Source organism: Mustela putorius, unplaced genomic scaffold (assembly GCF_011764305.1).
Source record: "Mustela putorius furo isolate JIRA1106 unplaced genomic scaffold, ASM1176430v1.1 tig00537248_pilon_pilon_pilon, whole genome shotgun sequence".
Taxonomy (NCBI): domain Eukaryota; kingdom Metazoa; phylum Chordata; class Mammalia; order Carnivora; family Mustelidae; genus Mustela; species Mustela putorius.
Genome location: NW_025422387.1, coordinates 647070 through 672961, shown reverse-complemented (window position 1 = coordinate 672961; position 25892 = coordinate 647070). Strand labels below are relative to the sequence as shown.

The following is a 25892-nucleotide window of genomic DNA, read 5'->3' as shown; positions in this document are numbered from 1 at the left end:
ACTGGGATGCTGGACTTAGAAGCCTGGGTCCATAGTGACCGTGCAGCCAGACATAAACGTCAGTTTCTCCTTCACATTCAGTTGGAGATGGTGGAGGCGGCGAAGTGAGCCCGTCAGCGCTGTGGTGCACTGAAGAGTCCAGGCCCGGGCTGTTAGACTGAACGGGAGGCCCCCAGACTGATGGGGCTCTAACACTGGGTGCTGCTGTACTCAGGCAGAGAAAGAACTCTGCCAGTGCCTCAAGGTGACGGTTAGGAAGTTGACACGTCAGCACAACCAATCACAAACAGCCGACCCGGCTTTCAGCGGGAGCCACCTAAATAACACACTTTTTTTGCTCTGGCATCTTTTGTGTGAAGGCCCTTCCTCTACCTGCCCCCTCTCCTGCCAACCGTTTCCAGTTTAGTACTGCTCCACGGGAGTCAACTTGGACTCAGACAAACTTAGGAATCTTCATAGGCCCCGTGTATCTTTTCGCAAATGTAGAGTGGACAGCTCCTCCTCCGATCCAGCTTGTGCATTGTGGAAATGCTGACTTAAGTTGGACACATCTCTGGTTTTTCAAGACCCTGGTCCTGATACCTGGGGGGCAGACTCTGACCACCCTGGTGTGAATGGAAGGCCATCGGTGGTTCCCGAGGGGGGCCTCTGCAGTCACCCCTGCTGCTGGTCCCTGTGGGAGGGGACCCAAATTACCTTTGGCGCTAGTCCCCGTGGGAGTGGAGCTACGGCCTGGTCCCCATGGGAGTGGACCCACCCTCTCCCTTGGAGCCTTGAGAGTCCACCAGTGATCTCTTCTGGCTCCCATGGGCGGGAACCCCGGGAACCCTGGTGCTGATCCCGTGGGAGCTGTCTCGCGTCTCCTCCTGCCCCCAGCTCCCCGCGCGCCGGAACCCCGTTCCAGAACCAGCGAGTGCGGGCGCGGCCTTGGGAGCGGCGGGCGGGACCGACCCAGTGCCACCGCCCGCCGCCGCCCAGGCTCCCGCCCCGTCCCCTTCTCAGGCTCCTCCGTGTCCCCGCCCTTCCCCCTCGGTCCGCGCTCCCGCCCCCGGGCCTGGTCGGCGGCGGCCGCGGGCAGTCCATGGCTGGGCCCTGGCGGGGACAGCGGCGGCATGCGGCTCCTGTTCCTGGCGGTGCTGCGGCGGCACACGGGCAACGCCGTCACGGCGGAGCGCATCCGGTAGGTGCAGGCGCCGGCCGAGCATCCGCGATGTGAGCGCGGGGTATCTGGGGGGGCCACCCGGCCGCCGGGACCGCGCGCCCAAACGGACGGGCTGGCGCGCAGGGGCCTGTGCGCGCGCGGAAAGGCAGCAGCAGGGCCTGAGGCCCGCGGGGGCGCGGGGAGGTGGGGACGGTGGGAGCGCAGGACCCAGCCCCAGGCCGGTGCCCTGGCCCCGCCTGGATGCGGCTGTCCTCATGCGCCCCCACCAGCCCCTGGGGTTGTTTGGGGGGGGCGGTGGGGAACCCCGCTTAGGAACCGGCACGGGGGCAGGAGCACGGGGGCAGGAGCAGGGGGGCAGGACGGTGGAGAGAAAGCGCTCCAGGGGCTGCCGGGCTGCTCTGTGCGCACCCGTCTTTTACACCTGTGGTCACCGGTGCTCTCTGTATGAGGAGCCCCCTAGGCTCGGGGACTCAGCATGGAGAACCGCGGTCAGGTCTGTGTGCCGTTTGCATTGCCGTGGGGCGGAGAGAGCAAGAATGCAGGGATGTCTGCTGTGACACAGGCCGTGTGCATGACTTAACCGGGTTAGGGGCTGTTTGGGGTCAGAGCTCCGGGGAGGCCTCCCTAATTAAGTGACATTTGCCTGGAATCCTGAGTGCAAAGGAGGGTCCCATTAAGCTGAGGGGCCGGGGAGGGTTTCCAGGCCCAGCGGGCATCAAACAGGCCAGCGCTCCCTCCTCCTCCAGGTGGGCCCTGCTCTCCGGGGCCCCCCCTCGGCTCCCAGCATTCCGTGTCCCATCCTCCTCGTCCTTCTCAGCACTTGGGCTGCAGCAGTCCCGTCAAATGCTTAGTTGTGTTCTTTTTGTCTGCTCTCTGCTACGGAAGCCCCTCAGGGCAGGCCTGGAGCAGATTGGTGCCTAAAGCTTAATGGAGAGTTTTGTTTTGTTTTTAACTGACTTGCTTCATGAAATTTCTCAACTTACTTCCCCTCTCTTGGTCTGCTTCCCTATCATTAAAATGAGTGATTGGGGCAAAGCCTTTAATGTCCCTTCCCACTAAAGGATGTTACAGTTCTCCAGATCGTATGTGGCAATGACTGTTAGAGGATAAATTAGTTTTCAGAGGTTTGCAATTAGGATTTCACAATGAGGATTTTCATCATACAGGTTTATCTTCACTTTAATTGCAGTGCCCCTGCTTTTTCTCATAGGCTCACGGAGGGAGGAGGTGCCCTGTGGCCTCTGCTCTGAGGAAAACATTTCAGCAGGGAGAGCGCTGTGGGAGTCCACAGAATTAAAGGAGGCAGTTTCAGGCGGTGATGAGTGCCAGTTAAGGCACTCCCAGTCTGGGAGGATGGTTCTGGAGCGGGGACAAGCCAGAGTGCAGGTTCTGAGGCCAGACCGAGGTTGGCAAGCCCAAGAACCAGAAGGCCAAGCTGTCTGGAATCTAGCGCATCTGGGGGGCCAGTGCTGGGAAGGGGGAGGGTCAGAGAGAGACCCTACGTCCCGTTAGAGAAAGCAACTCTTTAATGTTTTGCTCTGGATGTGAACTGTACGTACAAACCCCAATATTCCAAAGGTCCCCCGGCGGCCCGCACCAGAGGGCCATTAGGAGTAGGCAACATGGCCGTGGGGACTGTGCAGGCCCCTTGTGCTGCTTGTCCTTTGTCTTCCTGACTACGCCCAAAGCTTGACAACAAGGGCTCTTTGTGCTCTGGTCGCTTCAGAGCCAGCCTTGTCCCCCTTTCGCTCTGGAGGTTATGCAGAAAAGGAAGACTCCAGGGTTGCCAAAGACATCTTAGGGCCTGTGAAAACCGAGGCGCTTTGAGGAAAGAATGCCAGCTGTCCTGGAACAGGAGGGGAACGGAGGTTCCCTTGGTGACAGACGTTCTCCTGGAGCTAGAGCATCCACACACCTGTTCCCTGCCCAAGACCCCTCTGGCCTTCAAGTGACCCCAGGCCGTGGGGCAGGGAGCCCCCCAAGTGAAGAAGATTGGGCTTCCCTTCAGTACAGCAGAAGAGGGGGTGTGAGTTAGATAATACTGGGTTTTCAAAAAGAAGAAATGGGGGCTCCTGGGTGGCTCCTTTGGTTAAGTGTCTGCCATTGGCTCAGATCATGATCTGAGGGTCCTGAGATCAAGTCCCGAATTGGGCTCCCTGCTCAGCGGGAAGTCTGCCTCTCCCTCTCCCTCTCCCCCTGCTTGTGCTCTCTGGCTCGCTTGCTCTCTGTCGATACATAAATAAAATCTTTAAAATAAAATTAAAAAAATAGATGAAGCAGGTCCATCCTTGGGTATCTGTTTATAGATGTAAACTAAGACCCAGTCCAGAAACAGCATTGCAGAATTGTGACGAGTACGCCGACAGGGAGGTCCAGGGGCTCTGGGAGCATGTAGGCAGGGGGCCCATCCCAGGCAAGAGGCGGGCAGAGACCTTTGGGCATCACAAACCAAGGAAAGCGCGAGCTTCGGAGTACAGCTTCCTGCCTTCACACGCGGGCCCCCAGCAGCTGAGGTGAAGCCAGGCTCTGTAAACGCTCGGCAGCTCAGTGTTCTTATCCGTGAGGAGGGGACACCGCTGGGATCTGCCTCACAGGTTTGTTAGAAAAATCAAACATGCGTTCCTACATTTTCAGTGTTTTACAGCAGGGCTGGGTACCTAGTGTGCACTCGGTAAACATGAGTGTTTCGTGCTACCCCGGCTTTTCACTGGCCAGGCGGGCGCGGGTTGGTGTGGAGGGCGGCTGGGTGTCTTGGGTGAAGGGGCAGCAGGTGGGGTCAAGTAGGGAGCAGATCCTTCCAGGCCCGGCTTGTGCAGCGTTAGCAGTGTCTGGTGCACTGGATGAGTGACTCCGTGGGGTCCGAGACTGGAAGGATGTACGGAGGCAGGAGGAATGATTTTGCCCCTGGGGTACACTGGGCAGTGTCAGGAGACAGTTTTGGTTGTCACACTGGGCGTGAGGGGCCCCTGGCATCTCTTGGGTAGAGGTCGGGGGTGCCAGTAGACCCCTGACAGTGCCCAGGATGGCTCCCACGGTGGAGACTGATGCAGCCTGAAATGTCAGTTCTGCTGAGACAAACCCCGCTCTGGGTGCGGTGCGTAGACGTGGCTGGAGACGTGGGCAGGAGCCCTGTCATCTGGGACCTACGGTTTGGTGCCACGAACAGAATTAAGCCACCAAAAGCGATCTAGTTTTCAAGAGGGCCCTTTGAGCTGTGTTTTGAAGGGTGGACTGCGGGGACAGAGGAGGGAGCGTTTGGGCCTGACAAGTGCAGAAGTACGGCAGGCAGGGCTTGGCTGTTGAATGGAGAGTGACAGAACCACAGCAATTTAGTAGAGTTCGATGCCCTTTATTCAAGGGAGAGTGGCCTGTGGGTCAGGGCTGCCCTGCCTCACAGCCGGCTTGCACTTCCGAGGGATCTGGGGCTGGAGCGACTTTCATGGAACCTTCGAAGTGCCACGGCAGGGACGGGCCTGGCTGACTGGGAGGCCGGGGGGTCCTCGAAAGCTAGCAGGTCCCACCTGTGAGGGGCCAGTGAGCTGGCTAACCGTGTGTCAGGGATAGGAGTGTAAGGAGTGTGTGTTAGGGATGCATTTCCTGGCCGACCGCGGCTCAGGTTAGGGACGTGGGCCAGGCCACTGGGCAGCCTCTGTTTATTTCGTGGGTCCTGCCAGATGAAGTGTTTTAGCTGGTGTCGACGAGAGCTGGGAAGATTGGTCTGTGCGGGGATCGGGAAGCAGAGAGTGACTGTTTGAGTGTCTGGGTGGCACCTGGCCCTTTTGCAAACCCGTGTGCCGCGTGAGAAGGTCCCGTCACTTCGTGTCCGACTCAGCGGGCCTTAGTGAGCATTTTCGGATGCCCTCATCGGGCACCTCCTTCTGGAGTGGTTTCCGAAGCCCTGTGAGCGTTAGAGCGTTCGTTCTTTAGCATGGAACATTCAGGAGTAATTACCAGTGCGGAGGGCCTTTGGTTTGCTGGGATGGTTAAGGCAGCCCCTGTGTGAACACGACGTCCGGGGGCCCACTGTGTCCCCACTGTGACGCCAACCTCCACAGCCCGGGTGGCTGGTCTGGCTCTCAGTGCAGTCCAGCGAGGGCACCAGGGCTTCCCTGTCCCCTCTGACCCCCTGAAGCTGCGACCATTTTCCAGAAGAGCCTGACCATGAGCCTGACAAGGCCTCTCCATCAGGCAGATGGGTTCAGGTCAGTCCCTAACAAAGAAGGTCATAAGGGAAAGCTGCTTTGAAGTTAAAAATCGGGTCAGGAACATAGGGAACAAAGTTGTCCAGAGAACAAAGTTCATTTCATGGGAGACGGAGAAGTAAATTGCATAAGTAATGGATACGAAAAGCAAATATTTACACAGTTGTTTCCGTGAAAGAGCGGTGGACCCACAGTTAGAAAGGGTGTAGAACCCGAGTGCGAGGCTGGTCCTCAGAACCCTGGAAATGATCATGGCTGGGCCAAGCTGGGCCTGAGGGCCAGCCAAGGCAGTGCCTGTGCCATGAGAAGAATCTGGAGGACAGGGTGATGCCCTGGGGCGCTGGACAGTGCGTCCCCATTCCCCACGGCAGTGGAAGAGCTGGGCGGCCGGACAGGGACCCAAAGATACCCAGTCTCTGGCCACCTCCAGCAAAGGGATTCTGACCCCTGTCCTACACCAAGCTGTCGGATGCTGGCCAGAGTCCCGGGAGCCAGCCCTGGGGTTTGGTCTGCAGAGCTCCTCAGGGCACAGGGAAGGGCAGAAGGTTCAGGTTGTTCTGGTCCAGAGGAGGGCATCCTGGGGGTCAGTGCGGCCCACAGATGCTTGTGCTGGCGTCCGGATGAATGTGGGGAGCTGCCCTTCGAGCCGTGGGTGGTGCAGGCTCTTTCTCTTCCTCCCCGTGGAGCAGATGCGGAAGACTGGCAGCTGCATTAGAGAATAGAAGCCAACAGAAACTGTGCAGAAAGGCGCCATCGGAGGGAGCGGGGGAAGAGGGAGCGCAGACACAGCCCACACCCAGGGCAGGACTGACTCCCATCTGCCGCTCCCTGCTCTCAGTAGCTCGGGATGCTGCCGTGATTGCCCAGCTTTAGGGGAAGAAGAAAAGCCTGAAGGCAAGTTTTCTCGTCTTCCAGCTTTGCTCTAGCGGATGCCACGGAAACTGCGGCGTGTGTAAAGTCAATAGGAAAAGGCTTTATATGCTTGTTCCTCTTGAAGTAATAGTTCTTGAAAAGTCACTTAATATTTTCATTAAGCAAATATTTATTAGTGACCATCTCTAATAGGCACAGTGCCCGCGGGTGCCTTCTGCCTCCCGAGCACACGGCCATTTGGCCACAGAGCTCTTAGCAGCTCAGGGCTCTGCAGGTGACTGTACAGAAGGTTCTAGCATTCCCGCGTGGCAGACAGACACACACTGGCAGAAACGACCCAGCTCCCTGGTGATCAGGGCAGCGGGGAGAGCAGGGTGATAAAGGAGCAGGCGTTCCGGACGGTCCGGGGCGCTCCCCTGAGAAGTAGTGCTCCTTTCTCCTACAGTTTGCTTTTTTGATATAGAGTTCACAAAAAATTCACAGTTTCAAGGTGCACAATTCAGTGGTTGTCTGTCTGTTCGTAAAGTCGCACAGTTATCACCCTCTCTAACTCCAGAACGTTTGTCTCACAGGATGCCCCAGCCCCACCAGTCTCCACTGCCCTGTCCCGCTTCTCCGCGCTCCATCGGCGTGACTCTGTCTCTGTGCACGCTCCTGTAAATGGAATCACACGCAGAGTTGTCCTTTCCACAGACTGTATACAGGTCACTGCCGGGCCCCTGATAGCTGCCGAGTCATGCCAGGGGCGGACACCATGTTGTGTTTGTCCCATCCTCGACTCTGGGGTGAAGGACTCTTGGGGCTGCTTCCTCTGGGAAGCGGAGCCAGTAGCGCACACATTGACGTATGAGCTAGATGGTGAGTAGTCCGTACGCCGGAGCCCTGCAGTGAGCAAGGTGAGGGCGCAGCGCTGGGCATGGCCTTCCTGGCCATGTAAATCATGTGTGTGGAGGCCTACAGGGGGGAGAGGCCGAGGCGCCTGAGTGTGGCAAGAGAGAGCAGCAGGCCTGGCGGCCGGAGCCACAGCGAGGGTTCCGGACACAGAGCGCTCCCAGGACCACAGGATTGGGAGAGAAGAGAGCTGGTTCTGCGGCCCAGTGAGCACCCAGCCCCGTGCGCATGGAGTGCAGCCACACTCCCGCAGGCGGCTGTGCTCTGTGAGCATGCCCGGGTGCCCATCCCGCCCAGGGCAGCGTGACCACAGGTGGGGGAGCTCCGTGTCAGAGCCAGGGCTGCTCTGGGCAGACACAGGGGCTGGGAAACAGGTGGCACTGGCTCTCGGGGAGTCAAGGGAGGGGCACGTTCAACTGCCAAGGGCAGGTAGCCGCCCCCAGTGCTGGGAGGGGTCCCTGCAGTCCTCGGCCTGGGCCGCAGCCCTCCCTCCCCATCGCACTCGCCTGTGTCACTTCCACCAGGAAGTGGGTGGCTGGAGCATCCTGGGCTTGCCTTGCCAGATGTGCCATGCGCTTAGGGCACGACAGAGGCCAGTGGAGAGGAGAGGTTAGGGCATTGACGAGAAACTCACTAGAAAGACGGGAAAAGGAAAGTTTGTGGGATTGCAGGAGACGCAGGATGGGCTGCCGGTGGCAGGCGTGGAGGCCAGGGTCTGGAGGTCTGTGAGGTGAGAGGTCTTTCGTGGCTGGAGTGATTGGGAGCCTGGCGGACAGATAAGACCGTGGTCAGAGCGTGGAGGACTTTACGGAGAGCTGGCTCCGCTCGCCGCCGGCTGTATATCAGACACCAGTAAAAGCTCTGAGCTGCTTGTCTACAGCCGTTATCAGAGATTTTCAGCTTTCAGCAAGTGGAAACCCAACCCCAGCTGCCTGGACAATAGAGGGAATTTAGCAGCTTATCCTGTAAAAGGTGTGCAGGTGAGGCAGGCTTCAGGCTTGACTTCGCAGCTGAGATGCTAAAGGCAAGAGTCTGCATCTTGCCCCTTCTTGGGTCCACTTGCCATACTTGCTAGGTTTTCCGGGCCCGCATCTCCCACATCAGCTTCGAAAGAAGGAGGGTCTGAGTCTCTGCAGGTGCAAGTGCGTGCCCCCAAGTTCTAGAGTCACACGTCTTTCATGGGAGCTCGGCCAGCGGGGGGCTGTCATGGCCGCGAGGCTGCAGGAGCACTCTGTGGTGGGAGCACGGTCATCTGGGGGCTGTGATGACCGCGAGGCAGCCGGATTACTCTGTGGTGGGCGCGTGGCCAGCCGGGAGGTGTGATGACATGAGGCAGCAGGAACACTGGTGGTGTGTGCTCAGCCGGCGGGGGGCTGTGATGACCCTGAGGTCTCCGTGGTGGGAGCACGGCCAGCAGGGGCGCTGTGGTGAGCAAGCCCGGGCATCCCAGTCAGATGGGTAACAGGGACTTCTAACGTTTTGGGAAGACGGACATGGGAATGTCCACTCTGGAAGACATAATATGTGGCAGGTGTGAGAGCTTCACTAGTTCTCATCAAGGAGAGGGGAAAGCAGAGGTCCGTGAACTTTGAAGGTTTAAGGGGATAAGAAATGTTGGCACTGAAGGAGCAAGAAATACCTTTGGGAGCCTTAAAATTGGGGAGTTTTCCATAGAATTTCAAATGCTAATCCTCTCGGTAAAAATGGCAGAACTGGCGATGGTGAGAGCATCTGCCTAGCACTGATGGAAGCAGTGTGATCGTCCTTGTCAGTTTGCATATTCTGGTGGTCACCTTAGATAGAGCACAAAGAAATGGAGGAAATTAATTGTTATAATATATTCTCTTGAACTCAGTATTTCTGAATATGTCAACATGTCATCACTACAGAAATTATTAATTAGCTGTGTAGAAATTATTTTACACCTAGCGCATCTCTACTCGGGCACTTAGCATCTCTATTCAGGCCTTTAGCACATCTCTCTATAGGCTAGCCCACAAAGCTTCATGGTTTTCACTAGCCTCTCCCACTCCCTCCATTCATTAAAACTTCATCAGTCCCATCTCAGCAGACATTGGGGCTTGGGACACTTCCTGATCTGGACATTTTGCCTGTTTTCTTATGGGCCTTTTTATTCTTTTAAAAAATACTGGCTTCACCACAGTAATCTCTTGAGCAGCAGAATCCCATTAAAATCCCATTTTAAAAGTAGATACACTTTACAGTTTACAAAACGCATTGACAGCATTATTCGAAGTAACATGCTGTCCTGCAAATGTGTTGTTGTCTCACTCAGTCCGCAGAAGGTTGCACGGGGCAGCATCCAGTCTAGTTCACCATGCCGGCTGGAGCCTGCAAGTTTGAGCAGGCCGCCACACAAGGGCTTCCGTCCTCATGAACACCCTCAGCATTCCCAGACCAGCATCAGTTCTTTTACACATCACAAGTTCTTGCAGTACTGTCCAGAGAGCACCATTTTATTCCAGCCCCGCTGCCTTTCCCCTAACCAGAAACGGCACATCCCTGCTTCTCCCCTGTAGGTGCTGCGTCACTGGAACAGGTCAGGGACTCATGCTGTAGAGGCCTGCGGGGTGGGACAGGCCTGAGGAGTCCTAGGGGCCCTGCTCCCATCTCAGGGTCACACAGGGGCCCATGGAGATGGAACGGAAGGCAGTTGGTGTTGCCTGCCCTAAGTTCCTCCTGCATTTTTTTGTAATTCAGACAGCATCATTTATGCAGATTTGCCTAAGTTAAACACACAAATGATCAAGGTTCTCTCTTCCCTCAGTTAAAGAGGATGGTTTTCAGCCAAGTAGAAGCAGCAGCTAAGTCCTATTGAATCTGGAGTCAGGCATGTGCAAAAGGTTCCCCTCTCCTAGAACCACCAAACAAATGCTTAAAAATCTCTTCATTTGTTAGAGAGGCCTTCCTTCTCAAAACAGCCTTCGGTTGGGGCACCTGGGTGGCTCAGTCGGGTAAGCGTCTGCCTTCAGCTTAGTCCTGGGACTGAGCCCTGCAGCTGCTGCGCCCTGCTCAGGGTCTGCTTCCCCCTCCGCTCCAGCTGCTGCGCCCTGCCCAGGGTCTGCTTCCCTCTCCGCTCCTTCCCTCCACTCTTGTCCTCTCTCTCTCAAATACATAACATCTTAAAAAAAAAAAAAAAAAAGCCGTCAAGTAAACCAGAACTCCTTGGACATATTAGGTGCTCATGGAGTTTATTTGAATCAAATGATCACTTATAGAAGGAAGAGGGACAGAGCAGCTTAAAAACATTAAAAGTTTTTAAAAACTAAAAGTTTAAAAAGTTCAAAAGTTTTTAAGTTCTGATTAAAGCCAGAAATGAGGGTAAACTCTTAGTTATGGAGAATTATGATTAAAAAATTATTTTGGAATATTTATAAGATCATAACGTTAGTGTTGAAATGCCATTTAAAGATCTATTTAATAGATCAAGAACAACCCCTTGTGTGTACTTAAACCCTCCAGTCCATATGTCCTATCTTTTCATTCTGCGTGAGTCCGAAATCTCTCAGGAATGGATTCTCCAAGCAGAAATCAAACTGCTTCTTTTCCATTTATCAACATTTATTTTTTGGTTTCTCGTTCCCTAGAATTTTAAGAAAATGGAGTAACATTTACCCATACTGAGAAGCACACTGAAGTTTCACGTTTTTAAAAACACTAACTTTGAGGCCACCCGGAGCAGGCTCTGTTTGTCCGTGGCTCAACCCTTCCAGAGGAGTTGAGGTGGGGTGGGGTGAGGCTGGGCGGGGTAGGACCGCATTCCAGGCTGATAATGAGTGATCAGGATTAACAGTGGACAGGGTAAGATCAAGGTACTCTGTGTACTTCAGTAGTTTAAGCAAGATCTCAGCATTGCAGAAATCACCGGGTGACAGCGGCCGCATTGTGCATTTAATTACAGAGAGAGGACAGTGCTGGTTCGCAAACCCGTGCAGGTGCGGCCCCTGACCTTCCTCCCCTGAGCGGGTGTGAGCGAGACGCTGGCGGGCTCTGCCCCTCCCTCAGCGTTCCTGAGCTTGCCAGTGGCTCCCACTTCGCAAACAACTTGGCCATTTTATGACCCCTTTGCTTAAAGATTCTAGTTCCTTCATTCTTTTATTCTTATCCTTATTTGTCGTGTGCCCTGTTGGCTCTCCGTGCAAGCCAGCTAACTTGCCTGGTGTTTGGCTGAGGAAACAGCGGTCTGTTTTATTGCTGGACTTAAAAAAGAAGGGGGTCTGTGTTGGATTTGAAGTTTGTAGTCTAGTGACTTCTGGATGATTTAGGAGATGCTCAGGGGTCCGTTCCAGGGTACTTGGTTGTCACCTACGCGCTGGCTTTGTCGTAGAAGCCTAAGTGGGAGTGAAGGGTCCTGAGCAAGAGAGACTCGGCGTGATGGCGTTGGGGGGCCCATGTGCGGTGGGAGCGGGGCGGTGGGATCTCACTGCGGGGGGCTGGCATTCGGAAATGGGCAGTCATGGCTGCGGGCACTCTGAACGCACGCCAGTGGGTGTCCTGCAGCCGAAGAGCAGGTCTGGAGCTTGGGTGGGTGGGGCGTGGGGCGGCCGGCAGGCGGGCTGGGAAGGGCGCCCACTGTGTGCTAGGCGAGGGCATTGGATTTGATCCCGGAGGTGCATTCAGCCATCTGTTCATTCAAGAAGCAAGGCAGATTTGGGGCCGTTCTCCCAGAGTGGACGGCTGAGCTGGCTACCCCGGGAGGCCCCAGGCAGGTTCATTGTACCTACAGGTGCACACACACCTCCAAGGATGATATAATGGGATATCTGTCCGTGATTAACACTCCCCCCCCCCCCCCCCCCCCCCGCAGCACAAAAGGGCGTGGCCCTGTTTGTCCTGTGTAGACATGGTCACGGCTGTCTCTTCCTTGTGCGTCCTACAGACACTCCATGCGCGCACACTGTATACAGATACAAAGTAGTCTTCACTCTCTCATTAACTACATATCCTGGCGCTGATTCCAGGTTATACTTGATCCTTGAGCGACTCGGCATTTGAAGTGCATGGGTCTGCTCACGTGCGGAGTTTGTTTCTGTAAATACAGGACAGGGCTGTAAATGTATTTTCTTTCCTTATGATTTCCCGGGTAGCCTTTCCTGATCTTCAGTTTATTGTAAGAATACAGTGTATGATAGGTATAAAATACAACATCTGTATTAATCAACTTCGTTAGTGGGAAGGCTCCCAGAAGTAGGCAGTTGGTGGGCATTTTGGAGGAATCGGAGTGATACGTGGATTTTCATCTGGGGACAATGCCACAACCCCCCTTCCCAGCTGTTCAAGAGTCAGCTGTACGTCGCTGCGAGCTGCTGCATTCCTTTCTCTGATGGGGGCAGCGCTGGACGATGCATCACACGTGTGTGGACCCGGATGAAGGACCCGGATGAAGGTCCGGTCTGTTCGGGGAGTGAGACACAGCTGCCCAGGTTCATGCTGGGTGTGCGTGTCTGCACTCATGTCCAAGTGCAGTTTGGGAACCGATTCCTGGACATGGAGGTGTTTGCTGACAGTGTGCACACCTCCAGGGTTCTAGCTGCTGCTCTGTCGTCCACCGCAGAGCTTGTGCCGGTTTGTCCACTCAGAGGAGTACACGGGAGGGTTTATTTCACAGAGCCATAGGCAGACTTCTGATCTTTGCAGATGCTCTCTGTAAAAAGACGACAAAGTTGAGCACCATTTCCTGTATCTAAAAGCCCTGTTGAATTTCTTTTTCTATGGCCCACAATTTTAGGTCCATTCCTAACTTTTAAGTTGTTACTTGTTTTTTTTTTTTCTTATTGTTTTATGAGAGCTCTTTATAAAGTAAATTAGCTTCTTTCCTTTTGTAAGAGTCGTTAGTAGTTTTTCTCAGTTTCTTACCTTTTGATTTTGCTCACTCTGTGTCATTATTCAGGATTTTTCTTTTTTTAGATTTGTATTTTAGATGTATGTTATAAGGAACTGAGCCAGGATGAGAAGAAAGACATGTTTCATAGATATTTTGGAGGTAGATGGAAAACCCATCTTTGGAAGCTACAATAATGGGTGACTTTGTCTTTTTTTTTTTTTTTTTTTAATGCTGTTAGTCACCATACAGAACATCTTTAGTTTTTTTTTTTTTTTTTTTTTAAGATTTATTTATTTATTTGACAGAGAGAGATCACAAGTAGGCAGAGAGGCAGGCAGAGAGAGAGAGGAGGAAGCAGGCTCCCTGCTGAGCAGAGAGCCCCATGCAGGACTCGCGATCCCAGGACCCTGAGATCATGACCTGAGCCGAAGGCAGTGGCTTAACCCACTGAGCCACCCAGGCGCCCACATCTTTAGTTTTTGATGTAGTGTCCATGATTCATTGTTTCCATGTAACACCCAGTGCTCCGGGTAATCCATGCCCTCCGTAATACCCACCGCTGGGCTTTAGTAAGAACTGGATTTCGGATGCCACAAAGCAGACTTCAGGTTCCATCCATAACTAAGGGACAGGAGGGAAAAACCAGAAATTAAGGAAATATTTAAAAAAAAAAAAAAAAAGAGCTTTCTGTTCCAGCAAATGTGATCGAATGCTGTGTGTGTGTGTGTGTGTGTGTGTGTGTCCGTGTGTCCGCATGCACGTGTGTTTTGTCTCAGGACTGAATTAGCCCTTCATCCTGCTAACCTTGGTCCCGGTTGAGGTTCCAGGGACTGGACACTGGTGGGTGAATCATTATTGCTAGTGATGGTGAGCCTTGTCCTGTATTTTAGGAGGATTTGCCCCTACAGGACAATTTAGAAGATACTATTTTCTTAACGTTTTGGTTTAAATAATCTTTCGATTTAAGATGTTAATCCCCGTGGCCACTTGTGCCATATTTTTCCTTCTCCCTCACCCTTTTCTTTCTCTGTTTATATTTTTTGGTAAAGGGACCATCTGGAAGCTGCTGGCCACGTATGTCTTCTGAAAGATGCCTGTGACCTGGAAAGCTCATCTGAAATTGCCCGCTTCATCGAGGCCGAGAACTTGGAGGCAGCACTGGCTCTTCATCTGTACAGAGGAGGCCGACTCCTGCGAGGTGAGCCTCTTTCTCTCCAAAGGTGAAACACTGGAAATTGTGGAAACTAGAAGCACTCACAGGGTCAAATAAAACAGAGCTGAGGGCCACCCGCGGGGGAGGTGCTCAGTGGGTTAAGCTGCTGCCTTTGGCTAAGGTCATGATCTCAAGGTCCTAGGATCGAGTCCCACGTTGGGCTTCCTGCTCGGCGAGGAGTCTGCTTCTCCCTCTTTCTGCTCATGCTCTCTCTCCCTTAAATAATTAAAATATTAAAAAACAAAACAAAACAGGGCTGAGCTCTCAGTTTGTACTATTTTCCCAGTTCAGACTTGGAGGGTGCACACTCGTCTTTTTTGCTTGGTCCTTCTTAGGGACTCACTTTCCAGAAGGATGTAATTCTGCCGAGCTACAGAGCAGGCTCACGTCCAGTGGGCAGTGAAGGAAGCTTTGGGGCTGTCTGCCCTCCGGGTGCATTAGTCCGGCTCTCAGAGAGACGAGCCCAGGAGGACATGTGCAGACACATAGAAGAGGAGGTGGGCTTAGATGTGATGACAGAGGCCCAGAGGTCTCCCGGCCTGCCCTCCGCAAGCTGCAGAACCAGCAACCGATGCTGCCCTTCCCTCTGGGTCTACAGGTCTGAGAATCAGGGGGCTGCTGGTGCCAGTTGCTGTGAGTCGGAAAGCCAGAGAGCGGGGACCTGCGATGTCCGAGCACAGGGGAAGAGGGCTGTCTCCGCTCAACCCAGAGAGTGAATTTCTCTTCCTGGCCTTTCTGCTCTTCTGGGGCCTTGAGCGGACGACCGGGTGCCGCCCACCGGCCTCGGTGAGGGCCGCCATCTCCCTCCTTCAGTCTGCCGACTCCGACGCTCCTCTCGGCCGGAAACACCCCCACAGACACACCCCGAAGCAATGTTTTACCAGCTGTCTTGGCAGTCCCTGAGCTCAGACATCGCGTTAACTATCACCAACGCACAGAAGTGATTTCCATCGATACTTGACCTGAAGCGGGTCCAGCATGGTGCTTGCACTCCGAGCCCTTAGATCTTGCTATTTGTAACGACGTGGATGGACTGGAGGGTATTGTGCTCAGTGAAATAAGTCAGTCAGAAAGACAAACTTATGATTTCAGTCGTGTGTGGGATTTAAGAAACAAAACTGATGAACGTAGGGAAAGGAAAGGAGAAATCAAGCGAGATGGAAACAGAGAGGGAGGCAAAGCACAGAGGCTCTTAATCATGGGAAACAAAGTGCAGTTGCTGGAGAGGAGGTGGGTGGGGGACGGGAACCGGGGGCCGGCGTGACGGAGGACGCAGGCTCTCATGACGTTGTCCGCCAGTGATGAATCACCCAGTTCTGCTCCCGGAATTAATGACACACTGTATGCTAACTAAATTGAATTTAAATTAAAAAGCAAAACAAAACCCCTGAGTCCAGTGCTCTCGGGCCGAGCCAGCCAGGCGCCCCAAACTGCACAGTATTTGATGCGACTTCACAGGGTGTGAGCTCCTAGTCCGTGGTAAAGAGCGAAGCTGAGCGTCAGTGTCCTCTCTTAAAGGAGCGGATCATCAGTCCACGGGGCCTTCAAGCACGGCACGGCTCCCTCAGTCCCGTGAGGACGCGGGCGCACTTATCGTCCCGGCTCCGGCTACAGCTGGGGGCTCGCTCTTCTCGCCGCTCCCGAGGCCGGTGTGATGGGGGCGAGCACAGGGGCACCGAGCAACCGCCGACGACATCGCGGCGTTGTAGCTGAGCGAGGATCTATCCCCAGACGCCAGTGGACTGACAGGGCGGTGGCATCACATTTCGGGAGGCGGTCTGTCAGTTGAGGGCCCAAAGGATCCAGGGCTGTCTTCACACGAGGGTGGAGCTTCCGCCAGCAGCTGGGCCAGGCCTCAGAAGTCTTCTGCAGTCTCGTTGCTAAAGGTGACTTCCTGCGGCTCCACACCTCGCCTGGCTTGGCCTCCGTTCCTGCTCTCCCTCCCGCCTCCTGCCCCGACGGGGAGCTGGGGCGTCGCCGGATGCTCACTTCCTGTCTGGGTACACTGGGCAAGGTGCTGGTTTTTAAATTTAAGCTGCTGCTTAAACAAACAAAAAAAAAACCCCTCCCTCTAGCACAGAGTGAACGTAACTAAATGATCAAAGACAAAAAAAAAATCTTTCTCCCACTTCTCGTTCCAACAGTCTAGTATCTTATCCCCAGGGACAACTGGTGATCATTTGCTTGTGTATTCTTCTGGAAATGTATTACAGGTACTGTGCTAGTTATCTGTCTTAGCAACAAATTACCCCCCGAAGCGAGTGGCTTGCAGCAATGCATTTCCATGTAGTAGATTCCGTGGACTGGACTTCAGAAACAGCCGTGCCAGGGGTTCTGTCTCGGGCCGTCCGGCGAGGCTGCAGTCAAGACCCCGTACAATGCGCTCCGGACGTGCTCTGGCCGGGGCTGCATCATCTGGAGGCCTGACTGGTCCCTCACCCGCCACCTGCTGTGGGTGGGAGGCTCTGGTTTCTCACCAGTGGGCCTCTGCTGAGGTTTCTGAGTGTCCTCAAGACACGGCAGCCAGCTTCTCCGAGAGAGCACATCAGAAGCTGACTGGCCTTCGTGATCCATCCTTGGTAGTCCTGGGTTCCAGAGCTTGTGCTGCTTATACAGATCAGCCCTTGGGGGCGTGGGAGGGGACCTCATTGAGCGGGACCATTGGGGCTGGCCACCCTGTGAGGCCGGGTACATATTTGTACATATCTCCTCCCTGAAAATCAGCATGAGTGGAAGCACGCTGTAGTCAGGGTCTCGCTTTGTACCACCCGGCGGTTCTTCTGGGAGATGTTTCTGCAGCAGTGCAAGTATAATCTACCTCATTCTGCCAAGACTTGTGGAACCTTCCATGCTTGGGGATGCCGTCGTGTCACCAAGCCTCCATCGGAACACTGAAGCTGTCTTCCGTGCTTCTCCCACAGTCGTGGCAGCAAATCTCTCTGGACGGACATCTTTGCTTAGGAACCTAGGAGAATCCACCTTGCCTCCGTACTTTTGCAGCCGTGCTTGAGCCAGCTGCACGAAATGTTTTCCATCCATGGGGATGGTTTCCTCAAAGTACTGCTCCCAAGAGCTCTTTTCCTCTGAACAGATACGACTTGGAATTCTGCTGCAGATGTCCTGGGACATAGAGTCTGCAATTAATCTCGAAATACAAAAAAAGCGTAGAGGCCAAGATATAGTCCATCATTTTAAAGCTCTTGGGAACTTTTACAAGGTTGTTACTGACCGATGGAAGTCTGTTCTGCACTCAGTAGGCTTCCTACCCTGGGGCTAGTGATTCTGTGTACCATCGGGTATATTATTGTCTATAAAACTATGCATTTTTAATGTCTTACACACATACACGTGGAGTGTACTTTATTTCCACAACTGTGTGACTCTATCTTTAAGTACACTTGAACTACATATCTTAGCGATCTTTCCAAATCAGCAGACCTCCTTCTGCCTCATTTTTTTCCTGACTGTGCAGTATTCCACCCGAAGAATGCACTGTGTTTATTAAGTCTGCCTTACTTTTGCTATTACAGGTAAAGCCACCGCAAGTGTGATTACATTTTTTACTTCACTCTGTGGGGATATTTGGTGGATTAAATTCCTCAAATAACCAGTGGCCAGAGGACTGTGTATTTTTCATTTGGATTGACAGGGACACGTGGTTCTCCAGAAAGGTCATTCCAGTCCGAGTCGACCAATAGACGGAAAGTCCTGTTTCCTCTCGCTCTGGGCACATCACTGGGTTTTCTTCCAAGTCTACTTTTTCTCCATGTTACCATTTCTTGGCCTTTGCTTCAAATAAGTGGAGGAAAAGCACAAAGTCACTTAAGCTTTCTCTCCCAAGTACTAGGAGGGGGCGCTCTCCCTAGAACCCATCGCACGGGAAACGAGTCTTCCTGCTTTGGTCAAACAGACGCTGGGACCCGAAGCAGCACCGCTGCTCGTGAACTTAGCCCGGCTTCTGTTTGCGTGTGTATTTCCAGTTGCCGTCCACGTGGTGGAACGTGTGTTCTTAAAGCCCATGTCTTAGCAAGCACACTCTCCCCGAGCCGCAGACCGTGAGCAGCGCTGCGGTCGCCATTGGCAGGTAGACTCGTGACCCTCAGTCCTGCATCCGGGGCCGCTTCCTCTCCGTTCCCCGCGCTGGGCTGCCCTGTGCTGGCGGCCGGCCGGGCACGATTTCATGTTTCGAAGTCTTCCATAGATGAAAGTATATAGTTCTTAAAGTTATGTTTTTTTAATATTTACTTATTTGGGGGGAGAGAGCGTGAGCAGGAGGGGCAGAGGGTGAGGGAGGATCTCAAGCCGACTCTGCTCAGCGCAGAGCCCGACATGGGGCTCGAACTCACAACCAGAGCTGAAACTAAGAGTCGGACCCATAAGTGACTGAGCCGCCCAGGTACCCCTGGATTAAACCATATTTTAAAATGTAGCTCATTTAATTGTGGTTTTTTTTTTTAATTGCGGAAGCAGATCATTTGGAAACTTCTTAAAAGTACAAAGAAGGAAATACAGCCCCTTGAGTTTCACTACCCAGATGTGACTGCGTTTCCTGTACATGTTTGGTTTTATTGAATTCATTATTTTTTTTTTCAAAATTAAATTTACACAAAAAGATATACTTGTACAATATAAACTTGCAACATCTTTTAAAGAACTACTAATCCATGCTTCCCGGGCTAAGCACTGCGGCCGCCGCGTCTGACATTCTCACCCTCTCTGTGCAGTTTGTGGATTGTATCACAGTTTAGCGGTCTGTCTTACCTACTGATACGTTAGGAGCGTTTCCCCCTCATTGAATGGTCTTCGACAGCGTGATAGGAGCAGTCAGTTCCTATTTCCATTGTCCTCCTCAGCTGTAAACAGTGTTGTGAGGAGGCGTCTGCAGGGCCCGTTTGTTTTAAATCTGATTTTCTAAGTGGGGCATGGCCCCCCCTCAGGGCATATCTGTGCATTTTTATAACAGATACATGTTGCCAAGTAGTAACCAGCCACACTTAAATGTCTGTGCGCAGTAAATATATCTAAATAAAACCTTAATGGCATGGACAAGTGGAAGTTTGCTTTTCTTTTTAAAACTAGTATTTACTGAGAGGATAATTAGGTAAATAAAGATGCTAAGAAGAATATTCAAGTTCTGAGAAATAGCATATTAACAGTATTAACATTTATTATAGCTATTTTGCAGGTACAATGCAAGTATTAAAAAATATGAATTTTTTTTTTTAAGGATTTTATTTAGTTGACAGAGGCAGGCAGAGAAAGAGGAGGAGCAGAGAGCCAGATGTGGGGCTCTATCCCGGGACCCCAGGATCATGACCTGAGCTGAAGGCAGAGGCTTTAACCCACTGAGCCACCCAGGTGCCCCAACAATATGAATCTTGATGCTTTGTTTAATGAATGCGTTGCATGTGTTCCTCCCCTTGGACATGTCTGTGAAAGACGTTCAACGTGTATACCCACTCGTCTTTCAAGTGCATGCGAAGAGAACTTCGTAACTTCCCTGTCTAAAATACAGCAGATGATCGCTTGTGTAGGGGGCTTCCTGAGCCCTCCTTCATCTGCCCTAAGTGACACACAAAGAAAACGGGCCCGGTGATCCAACGTTGGCAGGAAGCTGGGTGAGAAGTACTTCAATAAAGCTCTTTTTCGGTTTCTTGTTGAGAATCGGCTTCAGGCTCGAACCTGGTGAGGAAGCAGATGGTGTCAGGTGGCTGATTAAGGACCCAGGTTCAGGAAACTGTGATGTTTTTTCTCAGGAAACTCCCAGGAAGGACACATTTTCAGTGGAGGCATTGATTGACGAACGAGGACCAGTCGCTTCGGCAGCTCCAAGTAAATGCACTTGGAAAGTAGTTTGTAGACCACTTTTCAAGCTTTGTTCATTTCCACAAAGGCTTTTCAAAGATTTAACTTGGGAGCAGGCTTTGTATCAGGAGCAAGCGGTACAAAATTAATAAGCCATGGTGCCTGTTCTCCAGGATTTTCCAGGCTACAAATCTATCCTAAAACCTTACGATACATGGCGTGGCATTGAAGTGGGGGGATTTACTTCCGAGGGGCCGATGAAGATGTCAGAGAGGAGGGCGTGCCTGAGTGGGGTTTTGAAGGGTCAATAGGAGTTTCCAAACATTTTATATAGCAGAGGACTTCTAGAATTTTCCGCTCATAATTATGGAGGCATAGTCATTAAGACTAACGTGCTATTTATTTAAAGCTTTGTTTTCTCACCAATGATGAGTATTGAAGAAATAGGAACGCAAATAAAGTACCGCACATTCCATCCTTCCGAGCGCTGATTTAATTCAGAGAGCTTCTGGATTTTTTATTTAAACAACTGTTGGGCGTAAAGCACGGTGATACAGTATCACAGAGTCCATGCTCTGCTGGTAGGTCGTATGTAGTGAGTCATTTAACCCCACGAGGAAGTCAGCTAATTAGCATGACCTCTGTTTCATGGGTGAGATGGCCGAGGTTCAGAGAAACCTGGTGTCCTGCTCAAAGTCCTGCGTTTTCCAGGTGGAGAACCAGGATTCTTACCCAGGATGGTGCGGTGTCAGAGTCTGGTGTTTTGTCTTCCTTGATTTGATGAATTTGAGTGGCTGCCACTTGGCCAGCAGCTCATGGTGCCCATCATTTTAATTATTGAATGCGCTCGTTTCTCTGTCTGTGATACTGGCTGTATATCTTGCCGGTGTCTGCTGTTCTGTCTTTGGAGATTCCACTGAAAAAAAGGCTCTTTCTGTGATTTTCCTTACCCTAATTTTCCTTAACTGGCAGTTTTTATAGGTTGTGGGGGAATGCTGTATTAGTTTCCTATTGCACAATTTACCGCAAACCCAGTGGCATAAAACACACGTGTTTTGTCCTCTAGCTCTCAAGGTCAGAAAGCCGAAATGGGTCTCCTGGCGCTAAAAGCAAGATGTTGGCGGGACTGTTTTCTTTGTGGAGGCTTCTGTGGCAAATCTACTTCCTTATTTTCTACCTTCTGGAGGGACCCACACTCACTGGTTCAGAGCCCCTCCCTCCCCAGAGCCCGCCATGGCCGGTCCAGTCCCCCCCATGTGGTGGTGGGGGTGGGCTCCTCCTCCCCCTGCCTCCTCCGCATGTAAGGGCCCCTTGGTCCCGCTGGATGGTCCAGGATAATCTCTTCCATTTTAGGCTTAGCTGACTGGCACCCTCCATTCTACGCAGCCTAATGTACCTTTCCTCTGAAACGTTCCTAGGATCGAGCCATTAGCAATGGATGTCTTTGGGGGTCACTGTTCTCTCCTCACGCCTCCCCCTGGCCCCCAAGATTCGTGTCAGTCCCACATGCTAAAACCGTTCACTCTCAGCATCCCCCACTATCCACACCCATTACAGAAGGGGAACCATTTCTGCAGGGGTGCTCTTCTCTGTCTGGGGTTGTGGAAAAGGTCATTATCTGTCCATAGTAAGAAGCAGCCAACAACTGAACACGTGACAGAGTAAAAAGGAATGTTCCCCTGCCATCCCAGATCTCTGGTCTTGTCGGTCCCTTGTCCAGAGGCAGCAACAACCAGGTTTTCTGAATGTTCTTACACTGAGTTTATACATATGTGTAGACACACACACACAACACGTGTATGTTGATATATATGTGAATGTTTACATTCATGATAAACATGAGCTAGCACTCATGGAGTAGATTTTTTTCAGTCTTTTTATGTCCGTGTACACACACACACACACACACAACTCTGTAGGCTTTTTTTTTTTTTTTTTTTTTTTAAAGGCTGGTCCTCAGTGCTGTATCTGAGTTGCTGAGTTGTTTTCCATCTTTTGCTCTCCCTAGCGGCCTTGGTGTGTCTGGGGGTGCCTCAGCGTCTAGGGGCTGAATTCTTAGCAGTCAGATTCCAGGGGAAGAGCCATCTCACCAGAGAGAAGAAAGACAGAATCTGCTCATTTGCACTGATGGGAATAGTTCTAAGGCAAATAAAAGGAAAGACGAGTTCCCTTTGAGTGACCTGCTGAGTCTCAGGAGGGCTGGCTCGTTCCAGAAACCCAGTATGAAGGTCCCTCTTAGGTCTGGTTCAGTTGGGGGCTTGCCAGCCAGCATCTGGCCTTTGGTGTGGCTTCTTCTCAGCACATCGTTTAGCTCGCTCTGTGCATGCCTGATGCTTCGCTCGTTGGAGCTCAACAGACATTCCTGTGACTGAGCCTCTCACTGGCACAGGACAGACTTGCTCCCTGGCGAGTCCTCCCACATGTCACGTGCACGGTGTGTGGCCCCCACGGCAGCTGTGCGGAGCCCTGCCCAAAGTCATGGCGCCGGGATGCCCGACGTCTCCTGTAGGTCCTCGAGAGCACGGCACCTGCTCTTGGGGTCCCAGCTGGCTGCACTGGGTCTGCGCTTTCTCCCGGGAGCAGTCAGCTTGGCTTTGACAGACGGTGGCCGCTGTTTTTCATTTGTTTAAATGTAAAGCTAATTGATTCTAAAGGGTGCTGGCCCCGGTGGTCTGAGCTGATTAACCCCCACGTCCTGGTGTGTATAACCCTGATGCCTGGTCCGCCCTCAGGTGAGCTGGACAAAAGGGAACAAACCCCACACGGTCTGCCAAGTTCAGGGAACACGATCTTGCGTCTGCTGTGGGATGGAAGGCGAGGGCTGTCTCCAAGGCCTCGCTGTGCTTCATTAACTGTCATCATTTTGCAGGTCATGGAATCCCATTTGGAATCATCTTTGGTGGAACTGATTTAAATGAAGATGTTAACCACAGAGAAAAAAACGAAGTGATGGGAAAGGTCCTCGAAGAAGCCAGGTAATGCGGCTGAGAACCTCCCGGCGGCTAAGCATTTGGGCAGAGTTCACCGAAACCAGGCGACTCAGAAGGGCCGCTGTTGGGAGGTTCCCGTCTTACCATAATAAACCCACGCTCTCTTTTTTTTTTTTTTTTTCATTTCACTTTTTTCTTTCATGTGCACATTTTAATTTTGCCACGAAGAGTCATGGTGAGCAAGTGATTGCTCACGAATAATTATTCAATGATGGTTCCCATTGGGCCAGCCTTCTCCGAAGGTTGGAATTATTAGAATTATTAGAATTATTCCCATGAATGCAAATGACCAGATTCTGCCCTTTTTCTCTCTTTTTTCCTGCCGGGTTGAAGGTGTGCACTTATAGTCCTCAGAACAGCACACACCGACTCTGGCCCCGTGAGCCAGAGGGAGGGGGGTCACTGTGGGCATTTGGGGCAGGACAGTCATTCCTTGTGGGGGCCATGCTGCACGTCCCCGAGCCTGGCTGGACACCGCACACTGGTGAGACCTGCCAGCACCGCAGCCAGAGTCTAACGTGTTTCTAGCCCCTGGGGGGGGGGTTGTTGTTGTCCCCAGTCCAGAATCCAGAGCCATGCTCCCCAGTTCTCTTGTCCAACCATAGTTAGTCATATTTGTACAGCCGTGTGAGCTAGAAGGACAGGTGGGGGAGAAAATCACCCCCGATCCTGTGTATCGCAAAGATGGTGGTAATACCTAACACAGCAGTAACAGTATAGAAATCCTCTATGTCCATATGAAAGTTGTTTTAAAAGGCTAAAGAAAATAAAGCAAAACCCAAATAGTCACAGGGACCTAAAGCCAAGAGCTCTTCTGTTCATCAGTGAAGAGGCAACTGGCAGGCTTTCTGGGGTGATTCCGCAGAAGGGTCCAGAGGGTGCCACGCAGTCGGTCGCTGCCAGGCACCCCTGGTTTTCTGGGGCACAGAGCGAGTCCTACCCGAGTGTGGAGTCACCCTGAATCCAAAGCTTACCGAGACCCCAGCCTTTCAACTCTTGTAAATCTTTGAATTATTATTAAAAAAAAAAAAAAGCAGGCAACCAATTTTTTTTAATGTGGACAAACTGCTTTATTAATTCTTTAAAAACAACACTGCACTGAGACATGATTGGCGTGGAAGAGAAGCTGTGTGGAATGAAGGTCCGCAGCCCGATGAGTGTGAAGATGAGTCTTCATCAGTGAAACCGTCATCGCGGTCTGTGCCCTAAACACCTCTATCCCCTCCGAACCTTCCTCCCACACTCCGGAGGTCACTATCCTGATGAGAGCCCTTAACACGAAATCCGCCTTCTTTGCAGATTCACAAGTGTAAGTTACAGCAGCGGGAGCTGTAGGCTCCAGGGGGTCTCCAGGACCTACTCACCTTGTACAAGGGAAACTTTGCCCTTTGCTGAATGCCTTCCTGTTCTCCCCCAACCCTGGCCCCTGGCAGCCACCGTCCTACTTCCTGCTTCTAGAAGTCGGACGGTTTTGGATTGTCCTGTCAGGCGGATCGCACAGGATTTGTCCTTCCGTGTCTGCTCCCTGCGCTGGGCCTCCTGTCCTCCAGGTTCACCCACGTGCTTGCGCTGGCAGGACTGTCTCTTCCTTCAGGGCTCAGTAACATTCTGGCGTATGTGCTTACTACACTTTCGTATCCCTTCGTCTGTCCGTGGACGTGTAGGATGCTCCCATGCCCCCAGTAAAGGGCCAGCCATGCAATGTCTGTGGCTCGTCTCTAGTCCTCTCACGGTTGAGGAGCCCTGGTCAGGGAATCCAGAACTCGTTGTGTCTTTATGTCACTGGAGCATTCCCGATCCCTTAGAAAGGACGCACTCCATGTTCCAGGATGCAACCCAAGGCAGCCCCCGCTTTTCACTAGGCAGGAGTCAGTCTCGCTCCTGAAAACTAGGGTTACTGTGAAATATCATTCCATTTCGGGACCCTCTTCCTCCTGAGAACTTCCCGGCCATAAATGTGGCCACACAACCTGGTCCAAATAGAGAGTGTGCCCCACGTGCGTGCGCGAGTGTGTGCATCTGCCGGAGAGAATCACAGCAACAAAGGTCGAGTTGGGGTTGATCTTGAAAGGTGATCTGTCATTATAGGTTTTCTCCATGTTGTCGCTCTCAGACTCTGAAAATTAATTACCTTTGGATTCATGCAGTTTTGCACGGTCTTACGGAAGAAATAATTCTGCTGGGTAGAAACAGTATTGAATGAATTCATCGCACGGTATTACTGTTAGCATCATTCATTGCATTGTTATTAAAACACATTGATTTTCATTTCAGGGGAGTATTGATGGAAGTCAGCGGGCAGGGAGGTCCGATGAATCATTAGATTTCTTGCCGGACAGTGTACAGTATACTTTTCTGTAAAAGAATTGAACTTATCTTGCCTTATAATGAGTTTCATTTTTAATCAAATACTTTTAAATAGTTACATTTTTCTTATGAGGCTTATTTTTGAACTTTTTTAGTAGTTAAAACTTTTTTTTTCTGCATGGTATAGTACTGAACTCACTTCCACGCCAGCTTTTTGGCTTGTATTATAGTATGGTAAGTATTTGGTAATTATAAATACAAATTAGGTAAGGAGTCTGAAACTTGTGGATATTGTTTTGTGAAAGATCATCCAGGCGCATTTTAGAAAAATTTAATATCATCCACAAATGATCAAAAGAGAGTTTATGTGAAGTAAATTGGCTCAGAAATAGTTTCACCGTTAGGAAATGCATCTGGCGGGTTAGATCCCGTGAAATTGTCGGTCAGGACGGCTCAGTGTGTGTCCTTCATGAGGTTGTTGAACTGTGATGTTCCTAAAGGTGTTTTTGAGTAAGAAAGTCACCTGTGAAGGTGACGACGTTTTGAAACGGCGATAATTCATCCCAAGTGCAAAAGTGACAGTTTCACATTTTTTTGTAAGAAA

General features: G+C 51.8%; 1 protein-coding gene across 1 annotated transcript in view; it reads left to right on the top strand.

Moving 5' to 3' along the window:
• Positions 1–904: 904 nt before the first annotated feature.
• The window catches only part of GLT1D1 (glycosyltransferase 1 domain containing 1), an 81790-nt gene continuing 56802 nt past the window's right edge, over positions 905–25892 (top strand). The window contains 3 exon segments of the mRNA XM_004778213.3: positions 905–1180; positions 14023–14171; positions 22861–22966. Coding sequence (XP_004778270.2) covers positions 1113–1180; positions 14023–14171; positions 22861–22966 — 323 coding nt within the window. The 5' untranslated portion in view covers positions 905–1112.